At 39.8% G+C, this 17,803-nt stretch overlaps 2 protein-coding genes across 4 annotated transcripts; both read right to left on the bottom strand.

The window, feature by feature from the left end:
* Positions 1–388: 388 nt before the first annotated feature.
* LOC5508095 lies at positions 389–8,668 on the bottom strand. Of its 2 annotated transcripts, none has more exons than XM_032376910.1 (7): positions 8,529–8,668; positions 7,126–7,240; positions 5,198–5,391; positions 4,526–4,667; positions 3,468–3,507; positions 3,273–3,396; positions 389–1,114 (listed from the first exon to the last, which is right to left on the bottom strand). In XM_032376910.1, the coding sequence occupies exons 2-7, from the start codon at positions 7,220–7,222 to the stop codon at positions 632–634; spliced, it is 1,080 nt and encodes a 359-aa protein (XP_032232801.1). In that variant the 5' UTR covers positions 7,223–7,240; positions 8,529–8,668; the 3' UTR covers positions 389–631. The 2 variants fall into 2 exon arrangements, with proteins under 2 accessions (XP_032232801.1, XP_032232800.1); XM_032376909.2 differs by having other exon boundaries at positions 7,126–7,255; positions 8,529–8,662.
* On the bottom strand, positions 8,538–17,756 carry LOC5508094 (ribose-phosphate pyrophosphokinase 4). Of its 2 annotated transcripts, none has more exons than XM_032376911.2 (8): positions 17,435–17,756; positions 16,263–16,383; positions 15,327–15,399; positions 13,948–14,041; positions 13,579–13,697; positions 11,971–12,149; positions 11,529–11,605; positions 8,538–9,086 (listed from the first exon to the last, which is right to left on the bottom strand). In XM_032376911.2, exons 1-8 carry the CDS (start codon positions 17,567–17,569, stop codon positions 8,856–8,858), a joined length of 1,029 nt encoding a protein of 342 aa, XP_032232802.1. In that variant the 5' UTR covers positions 17,570–17,756; the 3' UTR covers positions 8,538–8,855. The 2 variants fall into 2 exon arrangements, with proteins under 2 accessions (XP_032232802.1, XP_032232803.1); XM_032376912.2 differs by lacking the exon at positions 8,538–9,086 and adding an exon at positions 9,201–10,538.
* Between the last annotated feature and the right edge of the window lie 47 nt (positions 17,757–17,803).

Here is a 17,803-nt window from a genome sequence, read left to right on the forward strand (position 1 = left end):
ATTTCAATAAAGGTTGTCAGTGCAAATGGCGATTGGCAAATGGAAGTTCTACGACCGAAAGCAACCATGCGTCTCGGAGAATATGGATAAATCAAAACAATTATCCATTAAAGGTTAGCAATGCTTGGCTCTGACATTGCTGGACTTTATTTACCACCTTTTATTTTACGAATAACTAGTACCTAGAAGCCATTTATTTGCACTGACAACCTTTTGTGAACCTTTTGTAAACTTCGACCGAAGTTTTGAGTTTGGAGGTCGAAACTTCTCCTACACAATTGACCTTTATTGATAATTTTCCAGTACGTGACATGGAAAAGCCACAGGCTCATATGGTCTTTTATTTACCGACCATATGACTGTTTTTGGGACACACATAAAAACAACGAACAACCTGATTTATTTATTGTTCTACTTTTCTTAACAACGTTTACGGCACCGCCTATTATTTCATGCTGTTTATACAATCAAGATCAAAACTGTATGCTGAGTTTTCGGATTCAAGGAAATTTGTAATTTGTGTATAAGCGTAAGGAAGAAGAGGCAGCGAGGGGAGAGGGAGAGCACGGCCAGCTGCCTAATCTCCTTTGAGCTGCTACGCAGGCTAGTGAATACACAAAACTCGCTTGTTTTACTTGATCATTATATAACCAAAAGCAGCTGTATTCTTTACGCCGTTATTACACGAATTACCGCAGAAGTTGCCGGTATAAACTGCGTCGCTATAGCCAATACCAATATAACTATCGGGACTTGCGCACTCGTTCTCATTGTTTCCACGAATCCCGATTCTTACTCTTCGGTTGTTAAAGCCCTCTAAGTTGCAGTTATCTTGGAATGACGAGTTTGCCATCAATCTGAGCCAGGCGTCCCGTCCAGCGGTTGTGGGTGTACGGGATGTCATAGAAATGACGTCATACAGGGATGATCTGCTGTACTTTAAGTTGAGCCATCTCAAGTCCTCGCCCACCCGTAGACCAAGGCAGACTTCCTGGAATGAATGACTCCAGTAGAACGACAGTTTCGTCTCGTTTTTATCCAATCCGGTTTTTCCTGCTTCGGGATTGAACTCGTCTTTGTTGGTCCATAGGGTAGAGTCGTACCTAAACGTGTCCTAAAAAGGGAAAAGGATGTCGTACAGACGGCAAACGTAAGGAAACGATGGAAAATCCAAAGAGACAGGCTGGAAGCAATTCTTATGTTGTTTTAAAGAATGTCGATCAGCCACACCCTAGTTATTTTTACATCGGAAATACAACGGTCTCCTATCAAGAAAGTCATAAAAATCCAGGCCCGTACCAGGGATTTTTCTTGGGGGGTAGGGGGGGGGGGGGGGGGGCGAAATCCAAAAATGTGGACCTACCAAGCCCAATCCCCCCCTTTCCCGGGCGGGGGGGAGGAAAAACAAACTATTGTGTGAAGGAAAAAGCTGTTCCCTTTAATTTCTAACACAACTATACGCATCCTTGACTGTTACTCTATATGCTCTAATTTTCAAGCAGTGATCCAAGTTAATTCTTGTCTCGCAAACTGATTAACCATTTGATCTAGGTCGAAGTCTGTGTCGTCTGGGTCTAAGTCTGTGTAGTCTAGGTCGACGTGTGTGTTGTCTAGGTCGAAGTCTGTGTTGTCTAGGTCGACGTGTGTGTAGTCTAGGTCGAAGTCTGTGTCGTCTAGGTCGACGTGTGTGTCGTCTAGGTCGAGGTCTGTGTCGTCTAGGTGGACGTGTGTGTAGTCTAGGTCGAAGTCTGTGTCGTCTAGGTCGACGTGTGTGTAGTCTAGGTCGAAGTCTGTGCCGTCTAGGTCGACGTGTGTGTAGTCTAGGTCGAAGTCTGTGTCGTCTAAGTCGACGTGTGTGTCGTCTAGGTCGACGCGTGTGTAGTCTAGGTCGAAGTCTGTGTCGTCTAGGTCGACGCGTGTGTAGTCTAGGTCGAAGTCTGTGTAGTGACAGTGAATTTAGCCGGGGGGGGGGGGGGGGGGACTCTCCAGAAAAGTAGACGGGGGTGCTCGAGCTATCTTTTAGGGTATAAACTTTTTACCAACTGCAATCTCTTAGGGGGTGTTTTAGGAATTTTCCGATTCTGCTATCTTTTAGGTGGTTTTCACGCCCGGGGAGGAGGATTTTTCCGAGCCTGCTATCTTTTAAGGCATCTCACGCTAAATGGTGGCCCAATCGCTCGAAACATATTTTACAATAAACCACAAGTCAACTGATCTATTGATACTTCCGGCTTTATTGTCGGTAACATAACAATACAGGATCCGTCAGCCAATTAAAACGGACAATGTTTGTTTAATGCTATCTCTTAGTGTTAAAAATTTCTTCGACCACACCCAATGTGCTACCTCTTAGTGGTAAAAATTGTTGTTGACCACGCCCTTAGTGCTATCCCTTAGGGTTAACATTAATTTTGCTGTCGAGTACCCCCGTCTGTTTTTCTCGAAGTCCCTTCCCCCGGGCCCAATGCACGATCTGTTATGCGTGTAGAGGCGTCGCAGTGCACTCGCGCTTCTCTCGCATTCGCAGCTTGTAGAATTTACAACGCAACATATCTTAAGCTTGGAGACATTGGGGAACATATCACTATCACACTCCTTCAGAGCTTGCACTGCTGTGCTTGATCTATCATTGCTCTATTTTTTTTTTTTTGAAGAGCTGTCGAACTGTCACAATGTTCCCCACATTTCCATTGAGCTGACATGCACGTTCTTGTCTTTGCTGTTGACACTGGACTCTCCTGGCGGCCCCAAAACAGCACTGCTTCCGCAACACATTTAATTTTATGCTTGTTACGCTCTATGTTACGTCTCTTCTTGTCATCAAGGAGGAGTTTAAAGTTTTATGGTAAAAATCTGATCACCCCCAAAAGAACAAAAAAAGGGGGGTTTTATGCCATTGCAGTATTTCCAAGGGATGTTTACAATCGGATTTGGCTACAAAAAGTAATGTTTAACTTTTGGAGTTCAAGTTTAAGCTCATGAGTTGATTTATATTTTGATGGAGTTCAAGTTTAAGCTCATGAGTTGATTTATATTTTGATGGAGTTCAAGTTTAAGCTTATGATTCGATTTAAGTTTTTTCTACAAATAGCACGTCTCCTGCACCGGGCCTGAAATCATCCTCAATTGCAGTCTGATACTTTATTAGAGATATTTAATTGAAAGCGTCCAAGAGAGCATGATAAATGTTGAGGTATCTCGTCAATTTCTCACTTGATATTAGATGGATATCACAAAATTAACTGACTACAATGTTCAAAGATCCGAAGTACCTTGTTCCCATCTGTTTTCATGACCAGCGTCCAGCCTCCACTTGCGCATGCACCACTCATGTGACAGTAAGCATCCGTCGTCTTCGAGTCGAAAGTAAAGGTATACACCATATTCTTGCGGCGGCTAAATAGATAGTATCGTATTCAGTGTTGAATAAAATTTGCATATAAAAACAAGGCATGTTATCATTTTACCTGGTTTTGGTATAAATATCTTTGCACGATGAGATCTCTTCTGAAATGAAAAAAACATGTATTAAAAAAAAAGAAAACATAAGAAATTGTCGTTAACGTCACAGAAGTGACCTATGCATCCTATGAGTGTCACGTGTAGCCTTCGGAAGGGGTGGAAGCGTATGTCAAATTCTCTAGAAAAGGATAGAATTGGCAAAAAGTGCAGGAAATGTTTTTTTGTTGTTGTCATTAATGCCTAGTGCACACTAGCAACATAACAACATAACGACATGGGCGTGCCGATATGTCGCTAGTGTGCACTAGGCATAATACCTGGTGCAAGCTAGTGACATAACGACATAATGACATAGGCGCGTGCACCCTTATGTTCATATGTTCATAACGACATCCGAGAAAAAAACATGTTTTTTCTTTATGTCATTATGTTTATGTCGTTATGTCGGGCTTAAAAGAGTGCGCGCGCCTATATTGTTATGTCGCTTTGTCATGCCTAGTGCACACTAGCGACATAACGACATGGGCGCGCGCACTCTTATCTTCGACATAACGATATGGACATAACGACATAAGAGAAAAAACATCCTTTTTTTTTCTTTATGTCATTATGTCCATGTCGTTATGTCTGGCTTAAAAGAGTGCGCGCCTATGTTGTTATGTCGTTATGTCGCTAGTGTGCACTAGGTATTATGGCAGCAAACTTGATTATCTTGTGTTTACTTGAGTTGGGTCTGCAAGAGAAGATTCCATTAATGATTAACCCGTGAACCAATGTGTAATGGTCAGGGAATTATAGTTTAGGGGACATGAAAAGAGAAGTGTGTTTCAACGGAAATGGAACCAACTATCATTGTCCCCATGCTCCTTTTATATTCGCGGTTTCTCGTTAGTAACGACACGTTAGATTTGTCGCTTGCGTGCCAGCGCTACAACAATCCGCCATAATAAAATTAGAATATGAACGCGTTGCATCATGGGACCTAGGAAAAAAAGCCTGACGAAGGAAAGACCTGGGGACGAGGCTACCATTCTACATGACGATTCAGTGGATTCGGCCAAACCTTGCCAGTCCTCGCAGTACAGGCCCTTGTTGTCATGACGACATTTACACCTGTAACCATTCCACAGGGAGTCCGGCACACACGCGACGTCATTTTTGCAGCGAGAGCTGCATTCGGCCTTTGGGAAAGCTGGATGCGGCATCTAGAGAGGAAGGAAAGAATGGTTCAGACAGGACAACAGACGGCAATAGCGACACGGGCAAAATAGGGCAAAAAATTCACGTTGAAGAATCTTGAAAAAGCTAAGTGTGACATCTAGAGAGGAAGTAAAGGGAGAGATAGATAGTTGAACACAGACAATCAGAAAGTAGAAACAGGGCAGATACAGTCGTTTGACAAAAGGTTGTTATCAACCGGCTTTGCGACTACGCGACAAGCTCGCATGTAAGCATTGGTAAAAACCACTGAATCGAGTCTAAATATGAAGTTATGCAGAGGCTAATATATGCAGCTAAGCGCTTCAGTAGTTTTTACCCATGCTTACATGCGGGTTTGTCGCGCAGTCGCGAAGCCGGTTGATGACAATCTTTTGTCAAACGACTGTATACAGAACAGCAAACAGACACAAAAACAGACAGAGGAAAAACTGACAGAGAGACAAACGACAGCAAGGCGGACAGACAGTAGGACGGATAGACAGACATTATATAGCATTTAATCTAATTAAAATACCCGTTGAAGTATCGTGAACCCATCAGTTTTCAACACTCCACCAGAAGAGCTGCTCAGCGCGCACAGGTGCTTGGGATACCCTTGGTTTTGGAAATTCGCTGACACACATTTTTCCTCAGCCAAACAGTTAGACATACATTCAAATGTGTCCCCTACTTGCGCCTTCTTGAATATCGATTCTACAATCATGTAACCTGGAAACACAAACATAGATTTTTTATAATTATTTTTAATATTATGTTAATTTTGCAACTTTATAAATTATAATTCTTTGTTTTCATGTGACGTCATAAACAAAAGACTGAAAGCCTGCTGGATATTATTCACGTTGGTAAATTTCAATTATTTATCCACTTAAGATATAAGGGGGGCTAAAAAAAACGGTCCTCTAAAGGACCATATTAAGCCTAATGACAAATGTATTTAATACTTCTTTATAACTGTCTTTATAAATCATAATATAGATACTTTCAGTATACAACATTGGTTACCGATACTGCTTATTATCAGAATAACAGGGACAAATTGGAATAAACTTCTAAACAGTGGTGGAGCATGCAAATCCCCAAAACGATATACATACATTTTTTTTTTGACGTTGGACATTATCCCTTTTTTACAGAAAAATATTCTTAAAAAACAAAAACAAATATAAACAAATGAGGGGGGGGGGGGGATTTTGAAAAGCAAACAACTGATTGAAAAAATCCCTGCACCATTAAACATGATTTTACATGAAAAAAATATTAAGTATGCCTAAACGAATTACCGCCGATCATGAGAGTAAAAGAAAATCCTCCTGACTTGAATTCACCCACCCCCCCCCTGCCTTTTTTATTATTTTCATGTCTGTTTTTTCCAAAATGAACGTGACTGGATCATCAACTCGGACAAGGAGGGCAACTTTACAGTGTTCATTTTCCAGATTTAAAGACTTTTTTTCTTATTGAGGTCGTAAGGGGGGGGGGGGGGGGGAAGGCTCCGAAAATTTTGGGGTTTTGAAAGGAGGGCAGCGAAAAAAATTCCCCCCTCGGTGACTTTAATGAACACCCTTATTGGTATAACTAGAAAGACTACAGACAAAAAAAAATAGATAGGCGTAGGCGTGGTGTAGACAAGGTATAAATTAACACAAGGTTGAAAAGGTATGTTGAACGCCTCTGTGAAACAGAGTAGTTGCGCTGATAAACGGGCTCCGACAAAGGGCTAACGCTCGAAACGTCAGCGCAAGTACACTGTTTCACAAGAGGCGTTCAACATACCTTTTTTAACCTTGTGTTGATTTATACCTCATTTATCCACTTAGTTTTCGCTCCTATAAAAACGGTTACAAACCATCCATTTAGTAAGCTCTTTTAAATGTTATTTACTCTAGTTTAATATCCTTGAATAAAGGTTATAATGTAAACCGTTATAGTTGATTTACATATTGAAATTTTATTAAATTTGTTTCGGTAAGGCTTTGGCAAAGAAATTTGATGAAATAATTAAAGTTTTCTAAAAAAAAGTCATCTTGCTTACAAACACCCTATCCGTATTTCGACTAAATTTTCACGAAAACAGAATGAAACTTTAAGGTTTCATGGCAAATTATAGGCGACAACTAGGGTCGAAATTATTTCAGGATGTCATGGATACTAATTTTTGCTCTAGAAACTCAAGATTATAAAAGGTGAAATGTAAGTAGAATAATCTTAGCATCCAGGGGGGTGGCCAGCCCCCCCCTTCTAGCAGCAAAAAATACAGTAAATGTATGAGACATTATCTAAAATACAGGACAGAAGGCCTTGAAGGGGCCTTTTGCCCCCACCCCCTCCCCCGTGTTAAAAATCCTGGCTACGCAGCGGGCATCAAATCTCACTGCACACAATGACAAGATATTTCTTCCTAGATATGGCTGAAAAATGAGCACAAGAATAAAGACTAACCTTGTTTAGTGTAAAACATAGCATCTTTTCTTTCATCTCCATTTTCAGCTTTGACCAGAATGACGAAGAAGAAATGCACCATGATATGCGGGAGCATCTTGCGAAGCTTATCTCACTGAAATGAAAAAAACTAAACACCCAAAAAATTCAATTATGTCTGAGCTGATAGTTCTGTCATTTATCGACGATATTAACGCGGTAAAGGTATTGCATCGAGTTTTAATATGTCTAAGATGTTGTCTTGGAAGTGAAGTTTGCTTTTGAGGTTTTGAAAGCAAATTTACTTATCTTACAAAAGATGCTTTAATTGTTAAACATCGTTAAACAATATAGTGATTTCAAAGCCGCGGAGTCTTTGGATACCGAACGTTTCAATTAAGTCGACAAATTTAATATAGCAGGAATAAAAACGGAAACAAGATTTGTCAATGTTTTGTTCATAATATCTCTAGGCTTTCCTGAAAATAAAAAAAAAACATTCCCTAAGATCTTAAATTTCTTGTCCAAACTGGCAATAGAGACGGCTGCGCAGGAGAGTACGAAAAAGGGCTAGTAACCTAGTAGGCTGGTAATCAAATCCGAAACGCTGACAAATCTCCTTCGGAGGACGACATCAATAAACAAAAACAGCAGAAAAAGGAGGCGAGGAGAGCTAAAGCTGACAGTATAACCTCAAGGGGGCCGCAGTTATGAGAAACTGGGTAATCTTTTTTTATTTGGGAATACGCTAAATGGTAACAGATGTGAAAAGGTGGAGGATTTTTTTAACGTATTTCTGGTCAAGTACTTTGTGCCTAATCTCGTCAAGAAAAAGAAATACAATTATTTTGTGTTTTAAATAGCGATATAACGATAAGGTCTGTAAAAGGATGAATGATTTTGGCAATGCCTGATACATGGCTTTATATCACATATGGCATAGGACTGACCACCATTAGAAAAGTGATGGGGGGACCATACACCTTTAAAAAGATACAAGCAGTCAAATACAGAGGGGGGGGGGGGGGGGATAAAAACGAGGAAAAATATAATGTACATCATGCAGACAAGAAATGATAGCACGACTAAAACGTTCCCACCCCACCCCCAATTAATTTCCTAATGGTCAGTCCCTTATAGTTACATACCTAACTTGTTTAATAGTTTTTTTAAAAACTATTTTAAACTATTTTTTTTAAAAAAGGTCAACATCCATATGTAGAGCAACGATCCTTAGGTTCCCAGAGTTTAACAAGCAAGAAAGTGGAGAATGTTTTAGATAAGGATAGATCCTACACGTAATGCATAATTCTTCAAGAAAGTAAACGGGGATCGCTGAGGTTTTTTCTTAAATGGCACAGAGCCCCTTATTCTTTTCCCAAAAAAATTGAAGATGCTTTTGCCCTTTGGCAACAGCTGATTACCTTGACAGGTTTTAGTTCTATCGCAGTTTAATTGGCACTGGCGATGAGGTTACAATGGCAGGCTTGTAATCATCTTCGATTCTCGTCTTTTTTGAACTGTATTAACCGAGCTTGTGCCTTTAAGTGTCTTTGGATGTCTTTCCTTTCGCTAAACCTCAGTTATTGTTATAAGATGGCATAATTGACTACCTCGATAGCGTCATCATGAAAACGCGATTCCTATTGGCTAGCTTAAAGCAGGAAAAACCAATGAAGTATCAGATATGACGTCACAGATTGATAGAAGATGGGCGAGTTTGGCGTTATCATTAATTAGAGTCCCATTGGCTAGCTTTGCAGCAAATCGAACCCAAGCAAAGTCTCAGATATGACGTCACAAAGTGACAGTAAATGGAAGGGCGAGTTTGACGCGATGTCCTTAGCATGTGGGAGCGAGTCAGTGATGTAGAACTTCTCAAAAGGCACGTCTCTGCTGGTGAACCGTTTCCATGACTCCTGAGGGAACACGGCGTGCGTTACGTACGCACTGATCTTGGACGCACCCGCAGCTTTCAGGGCCTGCAAGGAACACAGATGATTACACTGAGAGTTCGTTCGCGATACGCACTTTCACGCAGATAGTGGGACGAGAAGCACACCAAAAACGTGGAGTAAATATCAAATAGACATAAACCATTTGAACAATTGTTTAATATTATTCGCGAAAATGAAATGTATTACAGCATCAAAAGATACAGTACCATAAATTCAATTAATACAAGTTAAAAACGTTACAGGGTTGATCGATCGTTCGTGCATTTGTAAATTGCGTTCAGATACTTTTATTATTCTAATATTTTAAATTATTGCCTACGCCACATAAAAAAGTATAATAAACAACAAAAGGCGGCCCCTCTGGATTTTTATGTCTCATATTCACAATATTTTGTTCGTATGTTATTCTTGTCACGGTGCTGTTTAGTAAAACTTTTTTCCAATTCACAAAGAACACTAACTTGTTAATGCCCAGTTAGTCTGCAGTATAAGCAAGCCATGTAATTACAGTTCGTACCAATTCATCGTCGTGTTATGATCTCTAAGAACAATCATTGTTTTTCTGTATGTCGACATCTTTCTCCGAGAACCATCTCGGGTGTATGACATAATAGCGCCTCTGCCTGTCCACTGTCGGCTGGAAAAAGCACATGTCTCGAACATATCGAGTGTTTCGCCGATATTTTGACGTCATGGAGCTTGGCCGCGGGACAACATGCTCAGAAAACTCTTTCTTCCCTCGCAACGGCGGTGCGGACTTTGCAAATTTTCTTTCCCTCATTGAAGCTGGAGCAATAAGATTTGTTTTCCCAGAATTTAGCGAAGGAGTTTCTACTTCACTAAAACGCCTAAAGGACGCAGCGAACGGGGTGTAAATATTTGTGTAAGTCCCCGATTGAAGATTGTTTCCGCGTTGTCGTGTTGGGGGTTCGGGACCTAGCCATGATGATTTCGGTATTTGCTGGTAGAGAATTGGAGTATTTAATCTCCCGATTTCTGTGATGTATTCCGTCCGTCTACGGTCCGTCGGGAAGATTGCTGAACGGTTCTGGATGTATCCAGGGTATCTTAAACTCATTATGTAATTTAGATCAATGTTTAGATATTATCCCTACCATAGAGATCAATATAGTATCAGGCTGTTCAAATCCTGAGCGATTGGATACGCTTTAAAGATGTTATTCACTGTTAAGCAAACGCAAAGTAAGGTGGAGTCCTTCAAATCTTTGCGACTTTGCAGAATCTCTTGAAATGGCCAACTCTTCTTCAAGAATAACAAACTTTTCGTTGTGAAGTGTGGCTCCCTCAGAGGTGTGTAATATTGTCGAACTAACTTGGAGTGAAGTAGATTCCTTTAAATAAACCTCGCTTAGCCTTTTCTCTTCTTCAAAAATAGCAAACTTATCGTTGCGAAGTGAAGACACTTTTGCACCCTTGTCTCTCTTTATTTGCTGTCAACTCCCTTTGTAAATGTTGCTAGGACGAGAGACGAGAAGCGATATAAATTGTTAATTTGTGGCGAAAATCTGCATTGAAAAGCGCAACAATAGAGGCCACGGGTATTCAGAATACACATTGGGAGATATGTATATGTCATTGCCAGAATAAACGCAAACACAAAGCAAACCATGGAAACATCTTCGAAATACTAACAAAATAAAACAGAAATAAAATAGCATAGAAGTACATTTCGTACATTTGGTACTGGTGCATCAAGAAATATTTATATCTTGAATAAATATGATATCCAATTATTAAAAATCATTCAAAATTTATGCTCCTTCGTATCGGGAGAAAGCAGTTGGAATAAATTTAAGCAATTCCTTTGAAATTCCATTTACGCTCTAACATGTTATGTTATATATTTTTTTGCGGTATTTTTATTTGACTAACCGATGCTTACAAGCTTATAACCGACATTTTTAGGGTCTACTTTTTAGTAATTGCATTTAAAAAAGGGAAATAAACAAATAAGCAAGAGGATTTTTTATAGTTTCTTTATCTCGTATTCCCTAATCACCGATGGAAATGGATGCTTTCTCGAACTTTTCTCTCGGTATTTTGCTAGGATGACAAAATAGCGGCTGACAGAGTCTCTAACAACCGGCGAACTATAGTGAAAGTTGTCAGACTGCAGTTGATTATCATGTAGGCGAGACAATAGGTGCAAAATCTATTGGCTTGGGGTTTTTTTACGGACATCTTGAAATGTCTCACTGTGTTGTGTTACAGGTTTACTGTGTTGCATTTATTGCGTTAGACATATATCCGTATGTAACCATACTTTTATCTTGAAATTCGTCATTGTGTTCTGTTACTGTGTTTATTTATTGTGTTACACATACAACCGTATGTAAACAGACTCTCATCTTGAAATTCTTCACTCTGTTTTGATACACATTTATTGTGTTGTGTTATACATTTACTGTGTTGTTAATATTGTGTTACACATGTAACCATAGTTACCTTTGCGCACATGATAAGTGTCCCTCCTGTCATGACGAGATCGTCAACTATGATCACGTGACTTCCTTTCGGCTCACCTGAAAAACAAATACTAGACATCACTTATAAGTCCTGGTACCTCAAATGACCCCTAAAATTGAACTTCCCCCTTCAATCAACATCGAAGGCCTCAAGATAGGCAAACTGCGCAAGGCATGATGGCATACTTACAGTGAGACTTTAAACGCCACGAGAAACTGAGCCTTAGAATGTGCAAATGGTAAGCTTTTGCGCTGAACATTTGCTCGTAGTGAAAAGTTCAGCGTTTATACGCATTTGAGCAGTGTAAACAGCTCACCATTTGCGAACCGTGAGAAACTAGTATTTACGCGACTTGAAATAATCCAGCCTTTACGCACTATGAGCATCTGAGAATTTAACGCGCCATTAACAGTAAACTTGCCTTCCTTGACCTTGACGATCCTTTTGTCCCCGTCGCGTATTTTGATGCACGTGATGTTAGGGAATGCCTGGAACATTGTGTGAAAGCGCTTGTACGCGCCTTCATCCGGGAACGCGATGTTGACTTTTTCTTGGAAATTGCTCAGCACACGAAGCAGTAACGGGATCGCCGACTCAAGTCTAAGAAACAAGGATGAGCTAGACACAGAATTCCTCCTTGGCTACTTATATTCAAGTGACTTTTTGGGTGACAAACTCGCCCGCTGGTAAGGAATAACGGGGGTGCTAACAGCGCTGGAACCAAAAGTATAGACAGTTCTAATGTATTCACATGACAGAGCAAAAAAATGGCATGAAATTTTCCAATTCTCAATATATAAGCCCAAGATTACGCATACAAGGGGTTCCTCTGACCAAAAGCTTAATTCCAAATTTTAAAGAAATTTAGAAGATATGAATTTTAGATATTAGTTGGCTCAATTTCTGATCAGAGCCCAGCTTCTCCCTAAAAACGAGGAGAATTCATATTTTGAACATTTAAAAATTGCACTTTAAGCGTCATATCTCGAAGACGAATCCATTAGAAAAAACACTTTTTGATATGTTGGTTTACATAACAATGCAAAAATTCAAGCTTACCGAAGTTAACCAGACCTTATTTTGGGAAAACTAGCCATTTTTTGCTGTTTAATCACATACTTTCAAGGCCCTCCACCAATGACCGACGAGTATAGGCAGAGACTTTCTTCCAGCATTCTACTCGAAGAAGATGCGAAGCATCAACGAATAAACAAGCCACTCTTCAAGCGCTTTCCATTTTTTTATTGCATAAATGGGATTTTTATTCCCGGATCCCGATTTAGTTTAGAGACGAAACAAACGTTGCTCTGCATCAAGTCTGAGTTTGCTGAGACAGACAGAAACTTACATTGAAATGAATCTGTCTCGCTAGTGTCACGCACGAATATGCAAATGCAAACATGAGTGTAGTTTATTCAATGTTTGCGTTTTTGGGAGAATAAACTGTTGTTGCAGTTGTTTTGTTGAGGTCTACAAAAGAAATACGTACATACAGCTCAAGTTCGCTTGTATTCACGAGAATTATTGAATATTCTTTTCATTGCTGTTATTGGTGGAGGGCTGGATGGCCTGGAAATTATGTAAATACATTTGAAATGTTCATAATTTTGGTTTCGAGGCTGGAAAAGTGGGTAACTTAATTCACAGGAAATACACCTATTTCAATTAAGTTTGATTATAAGAGAATGGAAAATGAAATAAAATATGGCCAATAATATAGTTTTCTTGTATTGAAAATGCGTTCATTCATTACAAGGACCTCGCTGAATGATATTAACAGATACAAGACATGTTTTTCCTAACCAGAGGTGTTTGGCATTCATCGTTTTCTTTTTTAATAGTCAACCTTAATTGAAATAGGTGATAGGTCACTACATAGATCTTACAATACTTCACGCTAAATTGGATTTGTCGCGTCAGCAAAGTCAAGCTATTTTCTTCAAACAAAGTGACCTTTCAATTATATACTCAAAAAGGGGGGTGGATATCCACCCAATCCACCCCCTGTATCCACCCCTGAATACAATACCTTGGAATGACAAAGTCACCAAAGTAAAACCGTTCTTGCAGAGCGTGGATGTCGAAGATGACAATCTGGGTGGGACCCCTTGCGGTGAGGGGTGTGGCAGACAGAAGAGTGGCAAGTGTCTGGCATGGAATTAGAAAGAAGTATACTGTATAAGTAAATATCTTGGGTTGGGCATTGGGGGCTCCACCATACACCAACATTTCAAGAGCTTGCTTGAAGAATGTGAGGTTGAAAGTTTGAAAAGGGTCTTTTATATACCACTACAGCACCATGGAGAATATGAATTAGCTTTGATTAGCTATGCACTGTATTGAGACAAGAAATTTGGAATTTTCAGCAATAATAATGTGTAGATTTCGCACAATGCACCTTTGCAGTGGCCACTTGCCCCTCCGTCTCCTCCCTCTCCATTGTGCCAGTCGGGAAGTATGGCAGAATGAATGTAAATGATCTTGCTAACGATCTAATGCAATCAATGAATAATTAGGCCTTGCTGATATTGCAAAGCCTACATCACCAACATCTCAAAAAGCAGGCCCGTAGCCAGGATTTTGAGCGGGGGGGGGGGGGGGGGGGGGAGGGGGTGGGCGCTTACCCATTCTCTCTTAGGTACCTCGTCCTAGCTCATTAGTGCAGACCTTCCAGTGGAGTGGGTGGGGTTCTTCCACGCTACCCACAAACTCTCCTGGCTATGTCCATACAAAGGGCCAAAAGTGGCTATAGGCCAAAAAGAAATTGAGAGCATTCCAGGCTCTTTTGTGTTCCTTAATCAAGGACAGGCACATAGCAAGGGTTTACTGAGGGAGGGGGGCACAGTCATACAACCATAGGTATCATAAAAATGATCACCCTTCAATAGGAAAGGCGGGAGGCGCACTTTACTGTTAAGTCTGAAACAATAAATTTGATTCCTTCATTGTTTCAAGAGATGCCGGTTGAGGAAGCTAGAGTCTTTGCATTTGAAGCAAGAAATAAAGTCTGTGCACAGGATTACCAACCTCTCAGTCAGTCTCTAGTCAATCTCAGTAACTAGCTTGAATATTTTCACGATTGATCACCTCCTGTAATTCTCTTATATTCTAGCAATAAGAGTTTTTTGTGACTTTTATTCTAGGATAAAAGACAATTATATGACAATTACAGGAGGTGATCAATCCTGAAAATATTCGAGCTGTTACTGAGATTGACTAGAGACTGACTGAGAGGTTGGTAAGCCTGTGGTCTGAGGTTGGTAAGCCTGTGGTCTGTGTTTGTTAGGGGAGCTAGGGGAGTCCAATCATCGAATAAATTCCCAAGTAGTTTTAGGATGGTCAAAATGCATTACTGTTTCACCACTAAAAAGTGCTATGGGTAATGTGACTAGTCAAGGGGTGGAGAAATACTAGAAATGAAGACAAAACATGCGTTCAAACCAGGGTACAGTACAGAGATTGAAAGCGGAAGAATTCCAACTGATGCTTATGCCTTGTTTTCCTTCTGTGACATCAAACATCAGACCTGTCTGACTGTGGGCCATGTTGTTTGTGTTACAAAGCAAATGGACTTGACTCAATTAAAAAAACATCTCGTCCTCTTCTTCTCCAATTCCTTCCCTTTAAAAATCTCACCTTTCTCATGGCTAAATATCAATGACACCACCCAACTTTACCTTCTAGTTCCCAAAGGCCTTTGGAATAATCCTTAATGCCAATGTTTATATATCATATATATACTTGTAGCACAACAAAAAAAAAAAATAATTGAATCACCTTGGGATCTTGTAGATAACAGATAGTTGCTCAAATACAACTTGTGGTGAATGGAAACTCCCAAGAAATATGACTGCAATAACAACAACAAGTTTGACTTGTTTTGATAAACTCCCTTACAAAGTCTCCTAAAATAAAGTTGGGCGTAGCAAAAGAGTTAAGGTCACTCGCGCATTAATCAACAGATCATAAACAGAGGGCATTATTAATTTTAAACTTCGCACAGAACTGTCAATGTTTCTGCGATTGCTCTAGATTTTTTTACCAAAGACGACTTAATGCATGGAGAGTGCACACATTTAAAAATTGTATCTGTAATAACACGCAATAATGTAGTAGCACATAAAAAGTAAACAACAAGTTTTGCACTTATTTGAGACTGACACAGTAGTTGATTGTTGAAATATTGCTGAAAATGTGTTATTATCAGTTTTGCAGAAAGATGTTCTAAAAGGTAGTGTTATTTAAAATGTTACAACTTTCTTTCTATTGAACATAGCCAAACCAAATTTGTTATGAGTGATTGTACACAATTGGCGGTTGTATTTGCAAAAACTCGGATAATAAAGGCTAAAATGAATGCTTTTCAAATGGGCTGAACTTCACTGTCAATTTTAAGGGTCAAAATTAATCTAACTTTTTTACCATTCCACAGATTTATTTCTAACCTTCACAGAGGCTGTATCACCACATATTGAACTGATTTTGGCAATATCGTCAAAAAGCTAACGCTCAATTTTGCATCAGTCTCAAATAAGTGCAAAAAATGTTGTTTACTTTTTAAGTGCTACTACATTATTGCGTGTTAATACAAATCGTCTTTGGTAAAAAAATCTAGAGCAATTGCATAAACATTGATGCTCAGTTTGTGATCTGTTAATTAACATGCGAGCGACCTTAAGAGGAGGAATTCAGTAGATTCTCATGTTGTATTACCATCGCGGCCTGCACAGTCCTGCTTGACATTGTCTATGAAGAGATTTGGCCACCCATCCAAGAACTTATCCCAGTGAATTGTCTTCATTTCAACACACTGGATGTAATGACTTGAGTCATTCTGGAATAATAAAAATTAAGGTAAATATTGAGTCATATCTATACAATGCACTGTTGCCATATAATGCATCGCATAACAATAATGTGGTTTTTTTTGGTCAATAGGGGACTTGCGCTAAGAGATCACATGGGTGACAAATTCAAACCAAAATAATCACAGGACTGCACCTGTCACACAAGAGAATGACAAAAAAATATTTAAATGAAACTACAGAAAAAATTTGGCTTTTTTTGTAAGTGCTGAATAAGTTGCTTTTTGTTGCTGTTATTTTGCTGCTAAAAGCCTAAGTTCAAGCTAGTTTGCCACCCAAACAGTTATGTGATCTCTTAGCACAAGCTCCCTATTGAGGATGCCTGTAAATACCTTTAGCTACGTTTGTTACCTTTAAATATTATATTTTAATTGTCCTAGCCATCATTGGCATAAATCTTAAGGTCCCTAATATAACATCATGGTGGCAAACAATGGGGGCAGGGGGGAGTTGCAGACAAGGGGGTCAAGGGGGAGGAGGGAGTGGCAAATAATGGGGTCAGGGGGGAGGGGGAGTGGCAAACAATGGGGTCAGGGGGGAGGGGGGAGTTGCAGACAAGGGGGGCAGGGAATACCAGTCCCCCCACATTTCAAATATGTAATTGCCTCCTTCTACTTTTTAGATCAGTGGCTGGCATCAAAATAGGTCATATATGTGGGAGAACCCAAGAGAAAAGGAGTTAAGATTCGCCGAGTTCGCGCAACAACGAATTTACTGCTCATAATACACAGCTCAAACATTTTGTCTTTGTATTGAGCCCCCCATTAAGTATAGCTATAAGTTAATGCATGCTACCCTGCTAGCAGAGCTTTCTTTCTGTTTGTTTCTATCAGTTCACAAACGAGAACGCAAAAGAACAGACTCGCGACACGGATAAGTGAACTGATAGAAACAAACAGGAAGAAAGCTCTGCTAGCAGGGTAAATGCATGCGGGAGTTGAAGTGATTTAGCCGCGAAAAGCAATGAAACATATCGGCATATATTAAACTTGCATAAGCTACGACCTGTGTATTACTAACTTTTGAATCTCTGGTAAGGATGTTCTTTTCACTGCATGTTTCCGCGATGCTGTGAGCTAAAGCCTCCATGGACTCGTGGTAAAACAGTGTTGTAGGAGGACGCCATGCAACGAAACGTCTCGTTGCTTCCGCCATTTTGTATGCTTCCCTTCAGGGAGGGGGTAGTCAGAAATATTCTCAAAGTAATAAATAATATTTAAAACATCATGACTAGCTTTTAGAATATAATTTTAAATGCATTAGTTTTTACGATCCTAAAATATTTTACAAAGGCGAAATACTTGTAAATTAAATAATCACCCCCAAAAAAGTAAATGGACTACGGTCCCCTCCCACAAGTAAACTACTGCTCATAAGTACTGCGGGCTC

This window comes from Nematostella vectensis, chromosome 11 (assembly GCF_932526225.1).
Source record: "Nematostella vectensis chromosome 11, jaNemVect1.1, whole genome shotgun sequence".
NCBI lineage: Eukaryota > Metazoa > Cnidaria > Anthozoa > Actiniaria > Edwardsiidae > Nematostella > Nematostella vectensis.

Excerpts from the sequence above, each read along its gene's own strand:
- LOC5508095 (XM_032376910.1), bottom strand. The coding sequence starts at position 7,222 with ATGCTCCCGCATATCATGGTGCATTTCTTCTTCGTCATTCTGGTCAAA. Across the intron at positions 5,392-7,125 it reads TATGTTTTACACTAAACAAG|GTTACATGATTGTAGAATCG; the intron begins GTTAGTCTTTAT and ends TTGTGTTTCCAG. Across the intron at positions 1,115-3,272 it reads TGAAAACAGATGGGAACAAG|GACACGTTTAGGTACGACTC; the intron begins GTACTTCGGATC and ends TTCCCTTTTTAG.
- LOC5508094 (XM_032376911.2), bottom strand. The coding sequence starts at position 17,569 with ATGGCGGAAGCAACGAGACGTTTCGTTGCATGGCGTCCTCCTACAACA. Across the intron at positions 15,400-16,262 it reads GGACTGTGCAGGCCGCGATG|TCATATTTCTTGGGAGTTTC; the intron begins GTAATACAACAT and ends TTGTTATTGCAG. Across the intron at positions 9,087-11,528 it reads CACTTATCATGTGCGCAAAG|GCCCTGAAAGCTGCGGGTGC; the intron begins GTAACTATGGTT and ends TGTTCCTTGCAG.